At 41.7% G+C, this 15,589-nt stretch overlaps 1 protein-coding gene across 1 annotated transcript in view; it reads right to left on the bottom strand.

The window, feature by feature from the left end:
• crlf1a (cytokine receptor-like factor 1a) overlaps window positions 1–15,589 on the bottom strand; it is an 85,726-nt gene that overhangs the window by 42,721 nt on the left and 27,416 nt on the right. The window contains 2 exon segments of the mRNA XM_061896164.1: window positions 7,185–7,314; window positions 14,695–14,973. Coding sequence (XP_061752148.1) covers window positions 7,185–7,314; window positions 14,695–14,973 — 409 coding nt within the window.

The raw sequence follows: 15,589 nt of genomic DNA, 5'->3' as shown, positions 1-15,589 counted from the left end.
TAGACCAGTTCATCTGCCGCTTATTTTCTTTTTTCTCCTATGTCCCCCCCTCCCTTGTGGAGGGGGTCCGGTCCGATGACCATGGATGAAGTACTGGCTGTCCAGCGTCGGGACCCAGGATGGACCGCTCGCCTGTGTATCGGTTGGGGACATCTCCACGCTGCTGATCCGCCTCCGCTTGAGATGGTTTCCTGTGAACGGGACTCTCGCTGCTGTCTTGGATCCGCTTGAACTGAACTCTCGCGGCTGTGTTGGAGCCACTATGGATTGAACTTTCACAGTATCATGTTAGACCCGCTCGACATCCATTGCTTTCGGTCCCCTAGAGGGGGGGGGGGGGGTTGCCCACATCTGAGGTCCTCTCCAAGGTTTCTCATTGTCAGCATTGTCACTGGCGTCCCACTGGATGTGAATTCTCCCTGCCCACTGGGTGTGAGTTTTCCTTGCCCTTTTGTGGGTTCTTCCGAGGATGTCGTAGTCGTAATGGTTTGTGCAGTCCTTTGAGACATTTGTGATTTGGGGCTATATAAATAAACATTGATTGATTGATTGAACACCAAGAATAGACATTTGAAAGGCAATTTAAAATAAATAAAGAATAGTGAACAACAGGCTGAATAAGTGTACGTTATATGAGGCATAAATAACCAACTGAGAAGGTGCCTGGTATGTTAACGTAACATATTATGGTAAGAGTCATTCAAATAACTATAACATATAGAACATGCTATACGTTTACCAAACAATCTGTCACTCCTAATCAATAAATCCGAAATCTTATGCGTCTAGTCTCTTATGTGAATGAGCTTAATAATATTAATTGATATTTTAAGGTAATGTGTTAATAATTTCACACATAAATCGCTCCTGAGTATAAGTCGCACCCCCGGCCAAACTATGAAAAAAAAACTGCGACTTATAGTCCAAAAAATACGGTACATTTGATTTAAAGTGGCACTACTTAACAGACTGTTTAAGATAAAACATCCCGTGTTGTATGGGAGCATAAAAACTATGGTCATAAAAATTAGGTGTAATAAAAAAAATCTAAATTCAAACCTTCCTCAGTCAGGCATGACTCAAATATTTGTTTATGCAAATCCGGACAAAAGAGTTTGTCAAGATATTTTTTTTACAAAACAAATGTCACATTTTCGCAAATGTATTAAATACATATATATCAATTACAGTGTATTTGTTGGCAAATCTAGATAATATAGTTAGAGTACCAATGATTGTGACACACACACTAGGTGTGGCGAAATTGGTCCTCTGCCTTTGACCCATCCCCTTGTTCACCCCCCTGGGAGGTGAGGAGAGCAGTGGGCAGCAGCCTTGGCCACGCCCGGGAATCATTTTTGTGGTTTCACCCCCCACTCCAACCCTTGATGCCGAGTGCCAAGCAGGGAGGTAATGGCTCCCATTTTTTTTACAGTCTTTGATATAACTCGACCGGGGTTTGAACTCACAACCTACCGATCTCCGGGCGGACACTCTAGCCCCTAGGCCACTGAGTAATACATTTGTTCACATTCCAAAGTGCTTTTGTTTTTTTTCATAGCTGTCTTGTTTTGTCAGCTAGCAAACTACTGTACTTATGAATGGATTGATTGATTGATACTTTTATTAGTAGATTGCACAGTACAGTACATATTCTGTACTATTGACCACTAAATGGTAACACCCCAATAAGTTTTTCAAATTGTTTAAGTCGGGGTCCACGTTAATCAATTCCACGCCTCTAGAAGTGCACTCTATGGTCCTCCAATTGCTTTTAAAGTAGAGATGCGCCGATCGATCAGCCCCAATCAGTATCGCCTGATTGTCATTTAAAATGCAGATTACAAAAGCCCCTGAGTGATAGTAAATCCCCCCCCCCCCCTTGCTGTCTGAGGGGCCTCGCAGCAAAAAGTTCATGTTCATAAACAGTGCAGAACCGCTCCCCTAGGTCAGGGGTCGACAACCCACGGCTCTTTGGCCACTCTGATGCGGCTCAGCTGCACAATCGCCGACCCCCCCAGATTGTTGCGGGGAGATTCCGGAATTCAATGCCTCTCCCGGACATCACCCGGAGTCAACGTTCTCCAATTTTCTCTCGGACTACAATATTAAGGGCGTGGCGTGATGATATTACTCTTAACGTCCTCTTGAACGTCATCGCGCCCGCCGTTCACGGAATGCTATTTGCGTGTCGACCGGACACGTGCATTTTGCTGCTTCTATCGGAGATTGCAAGGCATGCTGGGTGACACAGACTACACTGACAGTTGTAATATAAACAACTTTACCACTCCTAGTAATATGCGGCCACATTGTGAACCCACACAAAAGAAGAATGCCAAACACATTTTGGGAGAAAATCCTTACAGTAACACAACATAAACGCAACACAACAAATACCCAGAATCCTTTGCATCCATGAGAATTCCTGACTATGTTATACACCCCGCGAGCACCAACACCCGCCCTCCCTGTGTGGTTGAGGTGGGCGGGGTTCGGTGCTCGCTGGTTGTACAACATAGTCAGCTAGTGTCATGGATGCAAAGGATTCTGGGTATTTGTTGTGTTGCGTTTATGTTGTGTTACTGTAAGGATTTTCTCCCAAAATGTGTTTGGCATTCTTCTTTTGTGTGGGTTCACAATGTGGCGCATATTAGTAGGAGTGTTAAAGTTGTTTATATCACAACCGTCAGTGTACTCTGTGTCACCCAGTATGCCTTCCAGTCGTGTGCGTGCATCTGCGGAAGCCTCTCACAACATGTTGCTGGACTGGCAAGCAGTTTGTACATGTTGTAGAAGGTGTTTAAGGCAATGGCTTCATAGCATGCCCTTATTCTTGTCATCTGGGTGACCACCAGCAGATATTGGCGGGAATAGTTGCGGCCCCCAATGTCTTCCTCATTTTGTGAAACGGGTCGAAATGGCTCTTTGAGTGGTAAAGGTTGCCGACCCCTGCCCTAGGTTAATAATTCCACTTTGTAGCCAATAAACTGCATTTCTCACAGGTGTCATTATCATTGGAGGAGGTGGCTAAACTGATTACACCGAGTAAACAACTAAACAAAAAGGCATGCTAATCGTTAATCCGGCCAAGAAACTAACTTAAAGGCCTACTGAAATGAGATTGTCTTTTACAAACGGGGATAGCAGGTCCATTCTATGTGTCATACTTGATCATTTTGCGATATTGCCATATTTTGGGTGAAATGATTTAGTAGAGAACATGGACGATAAAGTTCGCAACTTTTGGTCGCCAATAAAAAAGCCTTGCCTGTACCGGAAGTAGCAGACGATGTGCGGGTGACGTCACGGGTTGTGGAGCTCCTCACATCCTCGCATTGTTTATAATCATAGCCTCCAGCAGCAATAGGGATTCTGACTGAGAAAACGACGATTTCCCCATTAATTTGAGCGAGGATGAAAGATTCCTGGATGAGGAAAGTTAGAGTGAGGCACTTAAAAAAAAAAAAAAAGGCAGCGGCAGTGTGAGCGTTTCAGATGTAATTAGACATAAATACTAGGATAATTCTGGAAGATCCCTTATCCGCTTATTGTTTTATTAGTGTTTTAGCGAGATTGTAAAGTCATACCTGAAAGTCGGATGGCTGCGGTGAACGCCAGTGTCTCTGACAGAAGCTGAGGAGCCAAGATCACAGCTGCCTTTTTGAGCTGCAGGGTGAGGTCGCGTAATCCACTAAAGTCTCCGGTAAGAGCCGACTTAATATCACAATTTTCCCATCCAAAAACTTGCTGGTTGATGGAGAGAAACATGTTCGCCTGACCGCTCTGTGTTAAAGCTTCACAACAAACAAAGAAACACCGGCTGTGTCTCGGTTGCTAAAGGCATCTGCAATCCACCGCTTTCCACCAACAGCATTTTTATTTGACGTCTCCATTATTAATTGAACAAATTGCAAAAGATTCAGCAACACAGTTGTCCAAAATACTGTGTAATTATGCGATGAAAAGAGACGACTTTTAGCCGTAACTGGTGCTGGGCTAATACGTCTTCTCCGACCAATAACGTCATTCCGCGACGTTTTCAACAAGAAACCCCGCGGGAAATTTAAAATTGCAATTTAGTAAACTAAAAAGGCCGTATTGGCATGTGTTGCAATATTAATATTTCATCATTGATATATAAACTATCAGACTGCGTGGTCGGTAGTAGTGGGTTTCAGTAGGCCTTTAAATACCGTGCTAAATAAATACAGTAATAAAAGAGAAAATGGAACTAGTTTGAAGATTGTGTTGATATTGTAACTTACTCTTTTATGATTATAATTGTGATAAAAAATGTTGTTAATACATGTGATCAGTACCAGTATTGGCTGATTTCACTAATGGATTACTGGAATTGGTAGCAAAAAACCCTGATCGGAACTACAGGGTTTCCCACACATTCATTTATTTGTTGCGGCCCGCCATGAAAGAATTACGGCCGCCACAAATAAAATAAAAATATATTTTTTTTTAATTAAAAAAAATATATATATTATTTTTTATTTTTCGGCTTTTGACTCGCTCGACCGCTCATTAAAGCAATGGGACTCTGTCTGTGAATGGAGCTTGTAGTTACATATTATATAAATATGTAAATATTATATAAATATGTATATAAATATGTACATAAAGTGTTGTAATTATATTCCAACTCCGCGTTCTTCTTGGTCATCGCTAGGGCTGGGCGTATCGATAATATCGGTGAGTATCGGTATCGTATCGATACTGGTGTGACGATATCGATACTTCACCAAATTAAGCGAATCACTCCGATTTTAAAAAAAATGTGAGCGCAGCGCAGCGCTCCTCACCACTCCACCCTCCTCCCTAGTGATGGGTCGCGAACGAGGTTTAAAAAAACTTAAAATATTCATCCATCCATCCATCCATCCATCCATCATCTTCCGCTTATCCGAGGTCGGGTCGCGGGGGCAGCAGCCTAAGCAGGGAAACCCAGACTTCCCTCTCCCCAGCCACTTCGTCTAGCTCTTCCCGGGGGATCCCGAGGCGTTCCCAGGCCAGCCGGGAGACATAGTCTTCCCAACGTGTCCTGGGTCTTCCCCGTGGCCTCCTACCGGTTGGACGTGCCCTAAACACCTCCCTAGGGAGGCGTTCGGGTGGCATCCTGACCAGATGCCCGAACCACCTCATCTGGCTCCTCTCGATGTGAAGGAGCAGCGGCTTTACTTTGAGTTCCTCCCGGATGGCAGAGCTTCTCACCCTATCTCTAAGGGAGAGACCCAAACTCATTTCGGCCGCTTGTACCCGTGATCTTATCCTTTCGGTCATGACCCAAAGCTCATGACCATAGGTGAGGATGGGAACGTTGATCGACCGGTAAATTGAGAGCTTTGCCTTCCGGCTCAGCTCCTTCTTCACCACAACGTTAAAAAATTCATCTTCAACCCAAAATAAAATAAAATAAATACAATTAACATGACGCTCGGTACGTTCGTGCACACACATCAGTATAATTCGCTCCGAGGTTCACTCGGACACACACACACACACACACACACACACGCGTGCGTTTTCCAGTGCGACTTCATGTCTTGGTTGTAAACTGTAAAGTATTTTATTGCACTAAAACAGGGGTCGGGAACCTTTTTGGCTGAGAGAGCCATGAAAGCCAAATATTTTAAATGTATTTCCGTGAGAGCCATATAATAGTTTTTAACGGTATAGCTCAGTTGGTAGAGTGGCCGTTCCAGCAACTTGGGGGTTGCAGGTTCGATTCCCACTTCCGCCATCCTAGTCACTGCCGTTGTGTCCTTGGGCAAGACACTTTACCCACCTGCTCCCGGTGCCACCCACACTGGTTTAAATTTAACTTAGATATTTGGTTTCACTATGTAAAGCGCTTTGAGTCACTAGAGAAAAGCGCTATATAAATATAATTCACAATAATTCACAATGAATGTAACTACATGCCTGCATTTTATTAGTAAAACCAACATTTTTCGAGTATTGTAGGTCTCTTATTCTTTTTAATAACATTGTTATTCTGAAGCTAACCAATAATAAATGAAATACTTCTTATCATGAATGCGACTTCTTGAACAGGTGCGGTAGAAAACGGATTTTTTGACACTGTGATTACCAGCGTAATTATGTAGGCAGGTAACTATTGTTATTGCCCAAGTACAACACAACTTTGTTGATTGACTGATTGATTTGATTAGACAAACAAACAGTGTTTAGGGTCACAGAACAGCTATGGGGAGAAAAAAAAAACTCCAGAGCAAAGCATATATACGTATCACAACATACAACTCCAGACTTGCAACAGAGGGGAGGGAGTGCGGGGGCTACGGTGGCGGGCTGCAGCTCTTCAGGCACTGCCCAGTTGTCCATCACCCCTAAGGGATTCACGTCGAGGGCGTTGGATGAATTATTCATGACTTATCGTGTTAAGCAATGTCAGCTAAGATTAGGTTCCCTACCCCTGCACTAAAATAACGAGAAGAATTTCTCAGTTCTTTTGTTTTGTGTTCATTTTTCCAATGTTTAATAACTAGTGTTTGCTTTTTTACTTAAGTTCTTGTGTGTTGTGAGGCAACTAGCCAAGTTCAGTAGTTGTTTTCACCTTATTTGCACTACTTACTTTATTGTAATTGATATTATTACTTTTTTATTTGAATTTCTCAGTTCTTTTGTTTTGGGTTCATGTTTACAACTTTGTTCAATAACTAGAGTTTTGTTATTTTTACCTTAAGTGTTTGTGTGTTTTGAGGCCACAAGCCAGGTTCAGTAGTTGTTTGCACCTTATTTGCATTACTTTATTGCTATTGATATTACTTCTGTAATAAATATTTTATTTTTTTCACTTAAATCGTTGTCCTGTGTTTTATTATTACCATAATCAATTAATAAAGGCAAAAGTACAAATTTGTTTTTCAAACGTATCGATACCCCGAAGGCCACCCCCCCCCCCATCAGATGACGACACTTCCGGTATCGGCGATACTGGCCGGTATCGGATCGGTATCGATACCTAAATTTGCGATATTGCCCACCCCTAGTCATGGCCGCCGCTGCCACAACCCCCCCGCCGCCCGACCACACCACCACATAAAGATACCTGAGCTGTGGGAAACACTGAACTATATTACTCCACACGATCAATTGACTATTACCGCCATCTCTAATTGTAAAAGGTAAACTACTATTGTGTTTCTTACCTGAGTTTGTACTTGAGCAAGTACTGTGTCCTGATGCTGGTTTCTCCCTTTCCTCCAGGAGCCCAGCTGCACGTCAGGTCTTTAGTGTTCCGAGACCAGCAGGTCAAATTGACCGGCCTCTCCGGCGGCACTGCGGGGGGGGAAAAAAAAACACGGATGGACAGAAGGGAGAGGAGGAGAAAAGGAGAAAGTCCGTGAGATTAGGGGAAAGGATTCAAAGTGTTAGTACCCTCGGCTCGCACACCAGTGATGTTCCACGGAGAATTTTTCTTTTTTTTGTTACTATATTTGGTAGGCAGACTTCAGTGTGTAATCAGATCTCACATCCCTGCCAACATCTCCTAGAACACAAAGTTCCGAACACCGAGATTAGGATCCATGCCGCCTCTACTCCAAAGTGTGTGCGATCTTGTCTGTCTGTCTTTGTGCCGCCATCCCTTCTCTACCGCCATGACTTTTTCCCAACAGATGACAGAGACTGTGGACTTTAGCCAGGGTTTTTTAAATTCAAGATTGTTTATTGTCATATGCACAGTTAAACAGACAGTTTAACTGTGAAAATCTTCTTAGTACAAGAATATCAGTAGCAACCAAGACTATATGCTCTGTAATATTTAGTACAAACATCTCAGTACCCACTAAGACTATAAGCTCTGTAATATTTAAAAGTATCTCAGTACCAACCGAGACTATATGCTCTGTAATATTTAGTACAAACATCTCAGTACCCACTAAGACTATATGCTCTGTAATATTTAAAAGTATCTCAGTACCAACCGAGACTATATGCTCTGTAATATTTACTACAAGAAACTCAAGACCAACCAAGATTATCTGCTCTGTAGTATTTTGTTTAAGTATCTCAGTACCAACCAAGACTATATGCTCTGTAATGTTTAGTACAAGCATCTCAGTACCAACCGAGACTATATCCATCCATCCATCCATTTCCTACCGCTTATTCCCTTTTGGTGTCGCGGGGGGCGCTGGCGCCTATCTCAGCTACAATCGGGCGGAAGGCGGGGTACACCCTGAACAAGTCGCCACCTCATCGCAGGGCCAACACAGATAGACAGACAACATTCACGCTCACATTCACACACTAGGGCCAATTTAGTGTTGCCAATCAACCGATACTCTGTAATATTTACTACAAGAAACTCAAGACCAACTGAGACTATATGCTCTGTAGTATTTTGTTTAAGTATCTCAGTACCAACCAAAACTATATGCTCTGTAATATTTAGCAGTATCTCAGTACCAACCAAAACTATATGTTTTGTAATAGTTATAAGTATCTCAGTACCAGTTGAGACTTTATGCTCTGTAATATTTAGTACAAGTATCTCAGTACCAACCAAGGCTATATGCTCTGCAATATTTAGTACAAACATCTCAGTACCCACTGAGACTATATGCTCTGTAATATTTAGAAGTATCTCAGTACCAACCGAGACTATATGCTCTGTAATATTTACTACAAAAAACTCAAAACCAACCAAGATTATATGCTCTGTAGTATTTTGTTTAAGTATCTCAGTACCAACCAAGACGATATGCTCTGTAATATTTAGCAGTATCTCAGTACCAAGCAAAACTATATGTTTTGTAATATTTATAAGTATCTCAGTACCAGTTGAGACTATATGTTCTGTAATATTTAGCACAAGTATCTCAGTACCAACTAAGACTATATGCTCTGTAATGTTTAGTACAAGTATCTCAGTACCAACCAAGACTATATGCTCTGTAATATTTAGTACAAGTATCTCAGTACCAACCAAGACTATATGCTCTGTAATATTTAGAAGAATCTCAGTACCAACCAAGATTATATGGTCTGCAATATTTAGTAGAGGTATCTCAGTACCAACTGAGACTTTATGCTCTGTAATATTTAGTACAAGTATCTGAGTACCAACCGAGACTATATGCTCTGTAATATTTAGTACAAATATCTCAGTGCCAACCAAGACTATATGCTCTGTAATATTTAGTAGAAGTATCTCAGTACCAACCGAGACTATGTGCTCTGTAATATTTAGTAGAAGTATCTCAGTACCAACTATATACTCTGTAATATTTAGTAGAAGTATCTCAGTACCAACCAAGACTATATGCTCTGTAATATTTAGTACAAGTATCTCAGTACCAACCAAGACTATATGCTCTGTAATATTTAGTACAAGTATCTCAGTGCCAACCAAGACTATATGCTCTGTAATATTTAGTACAAGTATCTCAGTACCAACCAAGACTATATACTCTGTAATATTTAGTACAAGTATCTCAGTACCAACCAAGACTATATGCTCTGTAATATTTAGTAGAAGTATCTCAGTACCAACCAAGACTATATGCTCTGTAATATTTAGTACAAGTATCTCAGTGCCAACCAAGACTATATGCTATGTAATATTTAGAAGAATCTCAGGACCAACCAAGATTATATGGTCTGCAATATTTAGTAGAGGTATGTCAGTACCAACAGAGACTATATGCTCTGCAATATTTAGTTTATGTATTGTGTTAAAAAGTCACCTCTTACCGGAGATCTGTGGAGTTTGTGCCGTCCTTGCAGCTACCGTCGACTTCCCTCAGACACTGGCCTCAAGACACCCGTGGACACACCCGACTATCAGGTACTATTTAATCTCACTAAAACACTAGCAGCACAATAGAAAGATAAGGGATTTCCCAGAATTATCGTAGTAAATGTGTCTAAAAACATCTAAATCCGTCCCAATGCAATCGCCTTTTTATTTTTTATTGTAGCCCTTCACTCACACTATCCTCATCCACGAATCTTTCATCCTCGCTCAAATTAATGGGGAAATTGTGGCTTTCTCGGTCCGAATCGCTCTCGCTGTTGGTGGCCATGATTGTAAACAATGTGAGGATGTGAGGAGCCCTACAAGCCGTGACGTCATGCACACATCGTCTGCTACTTCCAGTACAGGCAAGGCTTTTTTATCAGCGACCAAAAGTTGCGAACTTTATCGTCGATGTTCTCTATTAAATCCTTTCAGCAAAAATATGGGAGTTATTTGATGGGAGTTATTGGAGCACATACTTGTTGGTCACAAACAGCCTTCATGAAGTTTGGTTATATGATGAATTTATTACTTTATTATTATTTTTTTTCTGTAGTCCTTCGCTATCAATATCATCATCCACGAATCTTTCATCCTCGCTCTAATTAATGAGGAAATTGTCGTTTTCTCGGTCCGAATAGCTCTTGCTGCAGGAGGCTCCCATTAAAAACAATGTGAGGACGTGAGGAGCCCTCACCCTTGTGACATCATCGTCTGCTACTTCCGGTAAAGGCAAGGCTTTTTTATCAGCGACCAAAAGTTGCAAACTTTATCGTCGATGTTCTCTACTAAATCCTCTCAGCAAAAATATGGCATGGCTGTCTTGAGTTCCCGAAACTCTTTTTTTTTTTTTGATGGGAGTTATTGGAGCACATACTTGTTGGTCACAAAAAGCCTTCATGAAGTTTGGTTATTTTATGAATGTATTACTTTATTTTATTTTTATTTTTTCTAGTCCTTCGCTATCAATATCATCATACACAAATCTTTCAAATCTTTCATCCTCGCTCTAATTAATGAGGAAATTGTCGTTTTCCCCGGTCCGAATCGCTCTCGCTGTTGGTGGCCATGATTGTAAACAATGTTCAGATGTGAGGAGCCCTACAACCCGTGACGTCACGCACACATCGTCTGCTACTTCCGGTACAGGCAAGGCTTTTTTATCAGCGACCAAAAGTTGCAAACTTTATCGTCGATGTTCTCTATTAAATCCTTTCAGCAAAAATATGGGAGTTATTTGATGGGAGTTATTGGAGCACATACTTGTTGGTCACAAACAGCCTTCATGAAGTTTGGTTATTTTATGAATTTATTACTTTATTATTATTTTTTTTCTGTAGTCCTTCGCTATCAATATCATCATCCACGAATCTTTCATCCTCGCTCTAATTAATGAGGAAATTGTCGTTTTCTCGGTCCGAATAGCTCTTGCTGCTGGAGGCTCCCATTATAAACAATGTGAGGACGTGAGGAGCCCTCACCCTTGTGACATCATCGTCTGCTACTTCCGGTACAGGCAAGGCTTTTTTATCAGCGACCAAAAGTTGCGAACTTTATCGTCGATGTTCTCTATTAAATCCTTTCAGCAAAAATATGGGAGTTATTTGATGGGAGTTATTGGAGCACATACTTGTTGGTCACAAAAAGCCTTCATGAGGTTTGGTTATTTTATGAATTTATTACATTATTTTTATTTTTTTTCTAGTCCTTCGCTATCAATATCATCATCCACGAATCTTTCATCCTCGCTCTAATTAATGAGGAAATTGTCGTTTTCTCGGTCCGAATCGCTCTCGCTGTTGGTGGCCATGATTATAAACAATGTGAGGATGTGAGGAGCCCTACAACCCGAGACGTCACGCGCACATAGTCTGCTACTTCCGGTACAGGCGAGGCTTTTTTATCAGCGACCAAAAGTTGCGAACTTTATCGTCGATGTTCTCTATTAAATCCTTTCAGCAAAAATATGGAAGTTATTTGATGGGAGTTATTGGAGCACATACTTGTTGGTCACAAACAGCCTTCATGAAGTTTGGTTATTTTATGAATTTATTACTTTATTTTATTATTTTTCTAGTCCTTCGCTATCAATATCATCATCCACGAATCTTTCATCCTCGCTCTAATTAATGAGGAAATTGTCGCTTTCTCGGTCCGAATCGCTCTCGCTGCTGGTGGCCATGATTATAAACAATGTGAGGATGTGAGGAGCCCTACAACCCGTGATGTCACGCACACATCGTCTGCTACTTCCGGTACAGGCAAGGCTTTTTTATCAGCGACCAAAAGTTGCGAACTTTATCTTCGATGTTCTCTATTAAATCCTTTCAGCAAAAATATGGGAGTTATTTGACGGGAGTTATTGGAGCACATACTTGTTGGTCACAAAAAGCCTTCATGAAGTTTGGTTATTTTATGAATTTATTACTTTATTTTATTTTTTTTCTAGTCCTTCGCTATCAATATCATCATCCACGAATCTTCCATCCTCGCTCTAATTAATGGGGAAATTGTCGCTTTCTCGGTCCGAATCGCTCTCGCTGTTGGTGGCCATGATTATAAACAATGTGAGGATGTGAGGAGCCCTCACACTTGTGACATCATCGTCTGCTACTTCCGGCTTTTTTATCAGCACCAGAAGTTGCAAACTTTATCGTCGATGTTCTCTACTAAATCCTTCCAGTAAAAATATGGCAATATCACAAAATGATCAAGTATGACACATAGAAAGGACCTGCTAACCCCGTTTAAATAAGAAAATCTAATTTCAGTAGGCTTTTAAGTTAAATTAAACGTAATTTTATGTAATTTATTTTAATTTAAATAATTTAATGTAAGTGTTCTTTCTTCCAGTAAAATATATATTTTATAGCGTCAAACAAATCAAATCAAGAAAAATGGCTTCCTGTGATGAAAAGGCAAGAAGTAGCAAGCTGTCGATGACCAAATTCTGTCGAAAATGTGCATTTTATTGGATATTTAGGTTTTTTGTGGTCTTTATGTAAGGTTTAATCCAAGGGTGTCAAGCTCATTTTAGATGGGAGGAAATCACAGCATGATAACTTAAAAATAAAGACAACTTCAGATTGTTGTGTTTGTTTAAAAATAGAACAAGCACATTCTGAAAATGTACAAATCATAATGTTTTGTTTTTTCTTTACAATTACATGTTGCGGTTAAGAGTATACAGTCGTGGTCAAAAGTTTACATACACTTGTAAAGAACATAATGTCATGGCTGGCTTGAGTTCCCGAAACTTTCTACAACTCTTTTTATTTTTTTTTTTTGATTGGTCACTAAAAGCATTCATGAAGATTGGTTATTTTATGAATGTATTACTTTATTTATTTTATTTTTTTTCTAGTCCTTCGCTATCAATATCATCATACACAAATCTTTCATCCTCGCTCTAATTAATGAGGAAATTGTCGTTTTCTCGGTCCGAATCGCTCTCGCTGTTGGTGGCCATGATTATAAAAAATGTGAGGATGTGAGGAGCCCTACAACCCGTGACGTCACGCGCACATCGTCTGCTACTTCCGGTACAGGCAAGGCTTTTTTATCAGCGACCAAAAGTTGCGAACTTTATCGTGGATGTTCTCTACTAAATCCTTTCAGCAAAAATATGGGAGTTATTTGTTGGGAGTTATTGGAGCACATACTTGTTGGTCACAAAAAGCCTTCATGAAGTTTGGTTATTTTATGAATTTATTACTTTTTTTTTTTTTTCTAGTCCTTCACTATCAATATCATCATCCACGAATCTTTCATCCTCGCTCTAATTAATGAGGAAATTGTCGTTTTCTCGGTCCGAATCGCTCTCGCTGTTGGTGGCCATGATTATAAACAATGTGAGGATGTGAGGAGCCCTACAACCCGAGACGTCACGCGCACATCGTCTGCTACTTCCGGTACAGGCAAGGCTTTTTTATCAGCGACCAAAAGTTGCGAACTTTATCGTGGATGTTCTCTATTAAATCCTATCAGCAAAAATATGGGAGTTATTTGATGGAAGTTATTGGAGCACATACTTGTTGGTCAAAAAAAGCCTTCATGAAGTTTGGTTATTTTATGAATTTATTACTTTATTATTTTTTTTTTTTTCTAGTCCTTCGCTATCAATATCATCATCCACAAATCTTCCATCCTCGCTCTAATTAATGGGGAAATTGTCGCTTTCTCGGTCCGAATCGCTCTCGCTGTTGGTGGCCATGATTATAAACAATGTGAGGATGTGAGGAGCCCTCACACTTGTGACAGCATCGTCTGCTACTTCCGGCTTTTTTATCAGCGACCAAAAGTTGCGAACTTTATCGTGGATGTTCTCTACTAAATCCTTTCAGCAAAAATATGGCAATATCGCGAAATATGGCGAAATGATCAAGTATGACACATAGAATGGACCTGCTATCCCCGTTTAAATAAGAAAATCTCATTTCAGTAGGCCTTTAAAGCGCCGACCGAGGAGGCACATTTTTGAGCGGCGGAGGAATTTAAGGCTTGGTTTCTCCAATTCAGGCTGCAATCGACAAGAGCGCCGTAAAAAAAGTGTTTACGGGCCCGCTCGCATGTACGTATGACGGCCGCAGGGCCTTATAAGCGGAAATGTGTGTGAAGTGTCAGAGCGCGATGCCCTGTGAGTGATAGTGCGAGTAATGGACCACACAGGCGCTCAAAGCGTCACATGAGCGACACGCACACTCTCACGGAGGCCCTCGCTTCGCAGGCAGGAGCACTAAAAAGTTAAATTACGGCCGCGAGTGTGCAGGGACACTTCAACGAAAATCTGCCCACTGCTTCCTCCCCCTTTTTTTTTTTTTTCCCCTCCTATTTATTCCCACTTCCTTTCCACTCCTCTCCTCAACTTTATTAGCCTCTAATTCCAGGAGAGGACCACACGTGTTTCAAACACTTACTTCCGACGTAGATGCAGGAGCCGGCCAGGATGTTGCCCTTGTGGTCGTGGCACACCAGGTTGTCGCCGGAGCGCTGCCTGGAGGCGTTGAGGCCGCTCAGCGTCACGCTCAGGTTGGTGGAGCTCAGCACTTGGTAGGTGGAGACGGGCAGCGGCTGGCCGTTCAGCGTCCAGTACAGCGAGCTGGCGTGGACGCCGAGGTCGGGGTGCACCCAGCAGCTGGCCGTCAGGTTGGAGCCCATACGGAGGACGGGGTCCTGGGGGTAGATGAGGGCCACCTCTACGGGGGGGATGAGAGATATTTTAGATCAGTGGTTCTCAAACTTTTTTCACCAAGTCCCACCTCATATTATCTGACACCTAAAACAAACCCTGTTTCCATAAGAGTTGGGAAATTGTGTTAGATGTAAATATAAACGGAATAGAATGATTTGCAAATCCTTTTCAACCCATATTCAGTTGAATGCACTACAAAGACAAGATATCAATCAATCAATCAATCAATCAATGTTTATTTATATAGCCCCAAATCACAAATGTCTCAAAGGACTGCACAAACCATTACGACTACGACATCCTCGGAAGAACCCACAAAAGGGCAAGGAAAACTCACACCCAGTGGGCAGGGAGAATTCACATCCAGTGGGACGCCAGTGACAATGCTGACTATGAGAAACCTTGGAGAGGACCTCAGATGTGGGCAACCCCCCCCCGCCCCTCTAGGGGACCGAAAGCAATGGATGTCGAGCGGGTCCAACATGATACTGTGAAAGTTCAATCCATAGTGGCTCCAACACAGCCGCGAGAGTCCCGTCCACAGGAAACCATCCCAAGCGGAGGCGGATCAGCAGCGTAGAGATGTCCCCAACCGATACACAGGCGAGCGGTCCATCCTG

This window comes from Nerophis ophidion, linkage group LG03 (assembly GCF_033978795.1).
Source record: "Nerophis ophidion isolate RoL-2023_Sa linkage group LG03, RoL_Noph_v1.0, whole genome shotgun sequence".
Taxonomy (NCBI): domain Eukaryota; kingdom Metazoa; phylum Chordata; class Actinopteri; order Syngnathiformes; family Syngnathidae; genus Nerophis; species Nerophis ophidion.
This window is presented reverse-complemented; position numbering and strand designations above follow the sequence as displayed.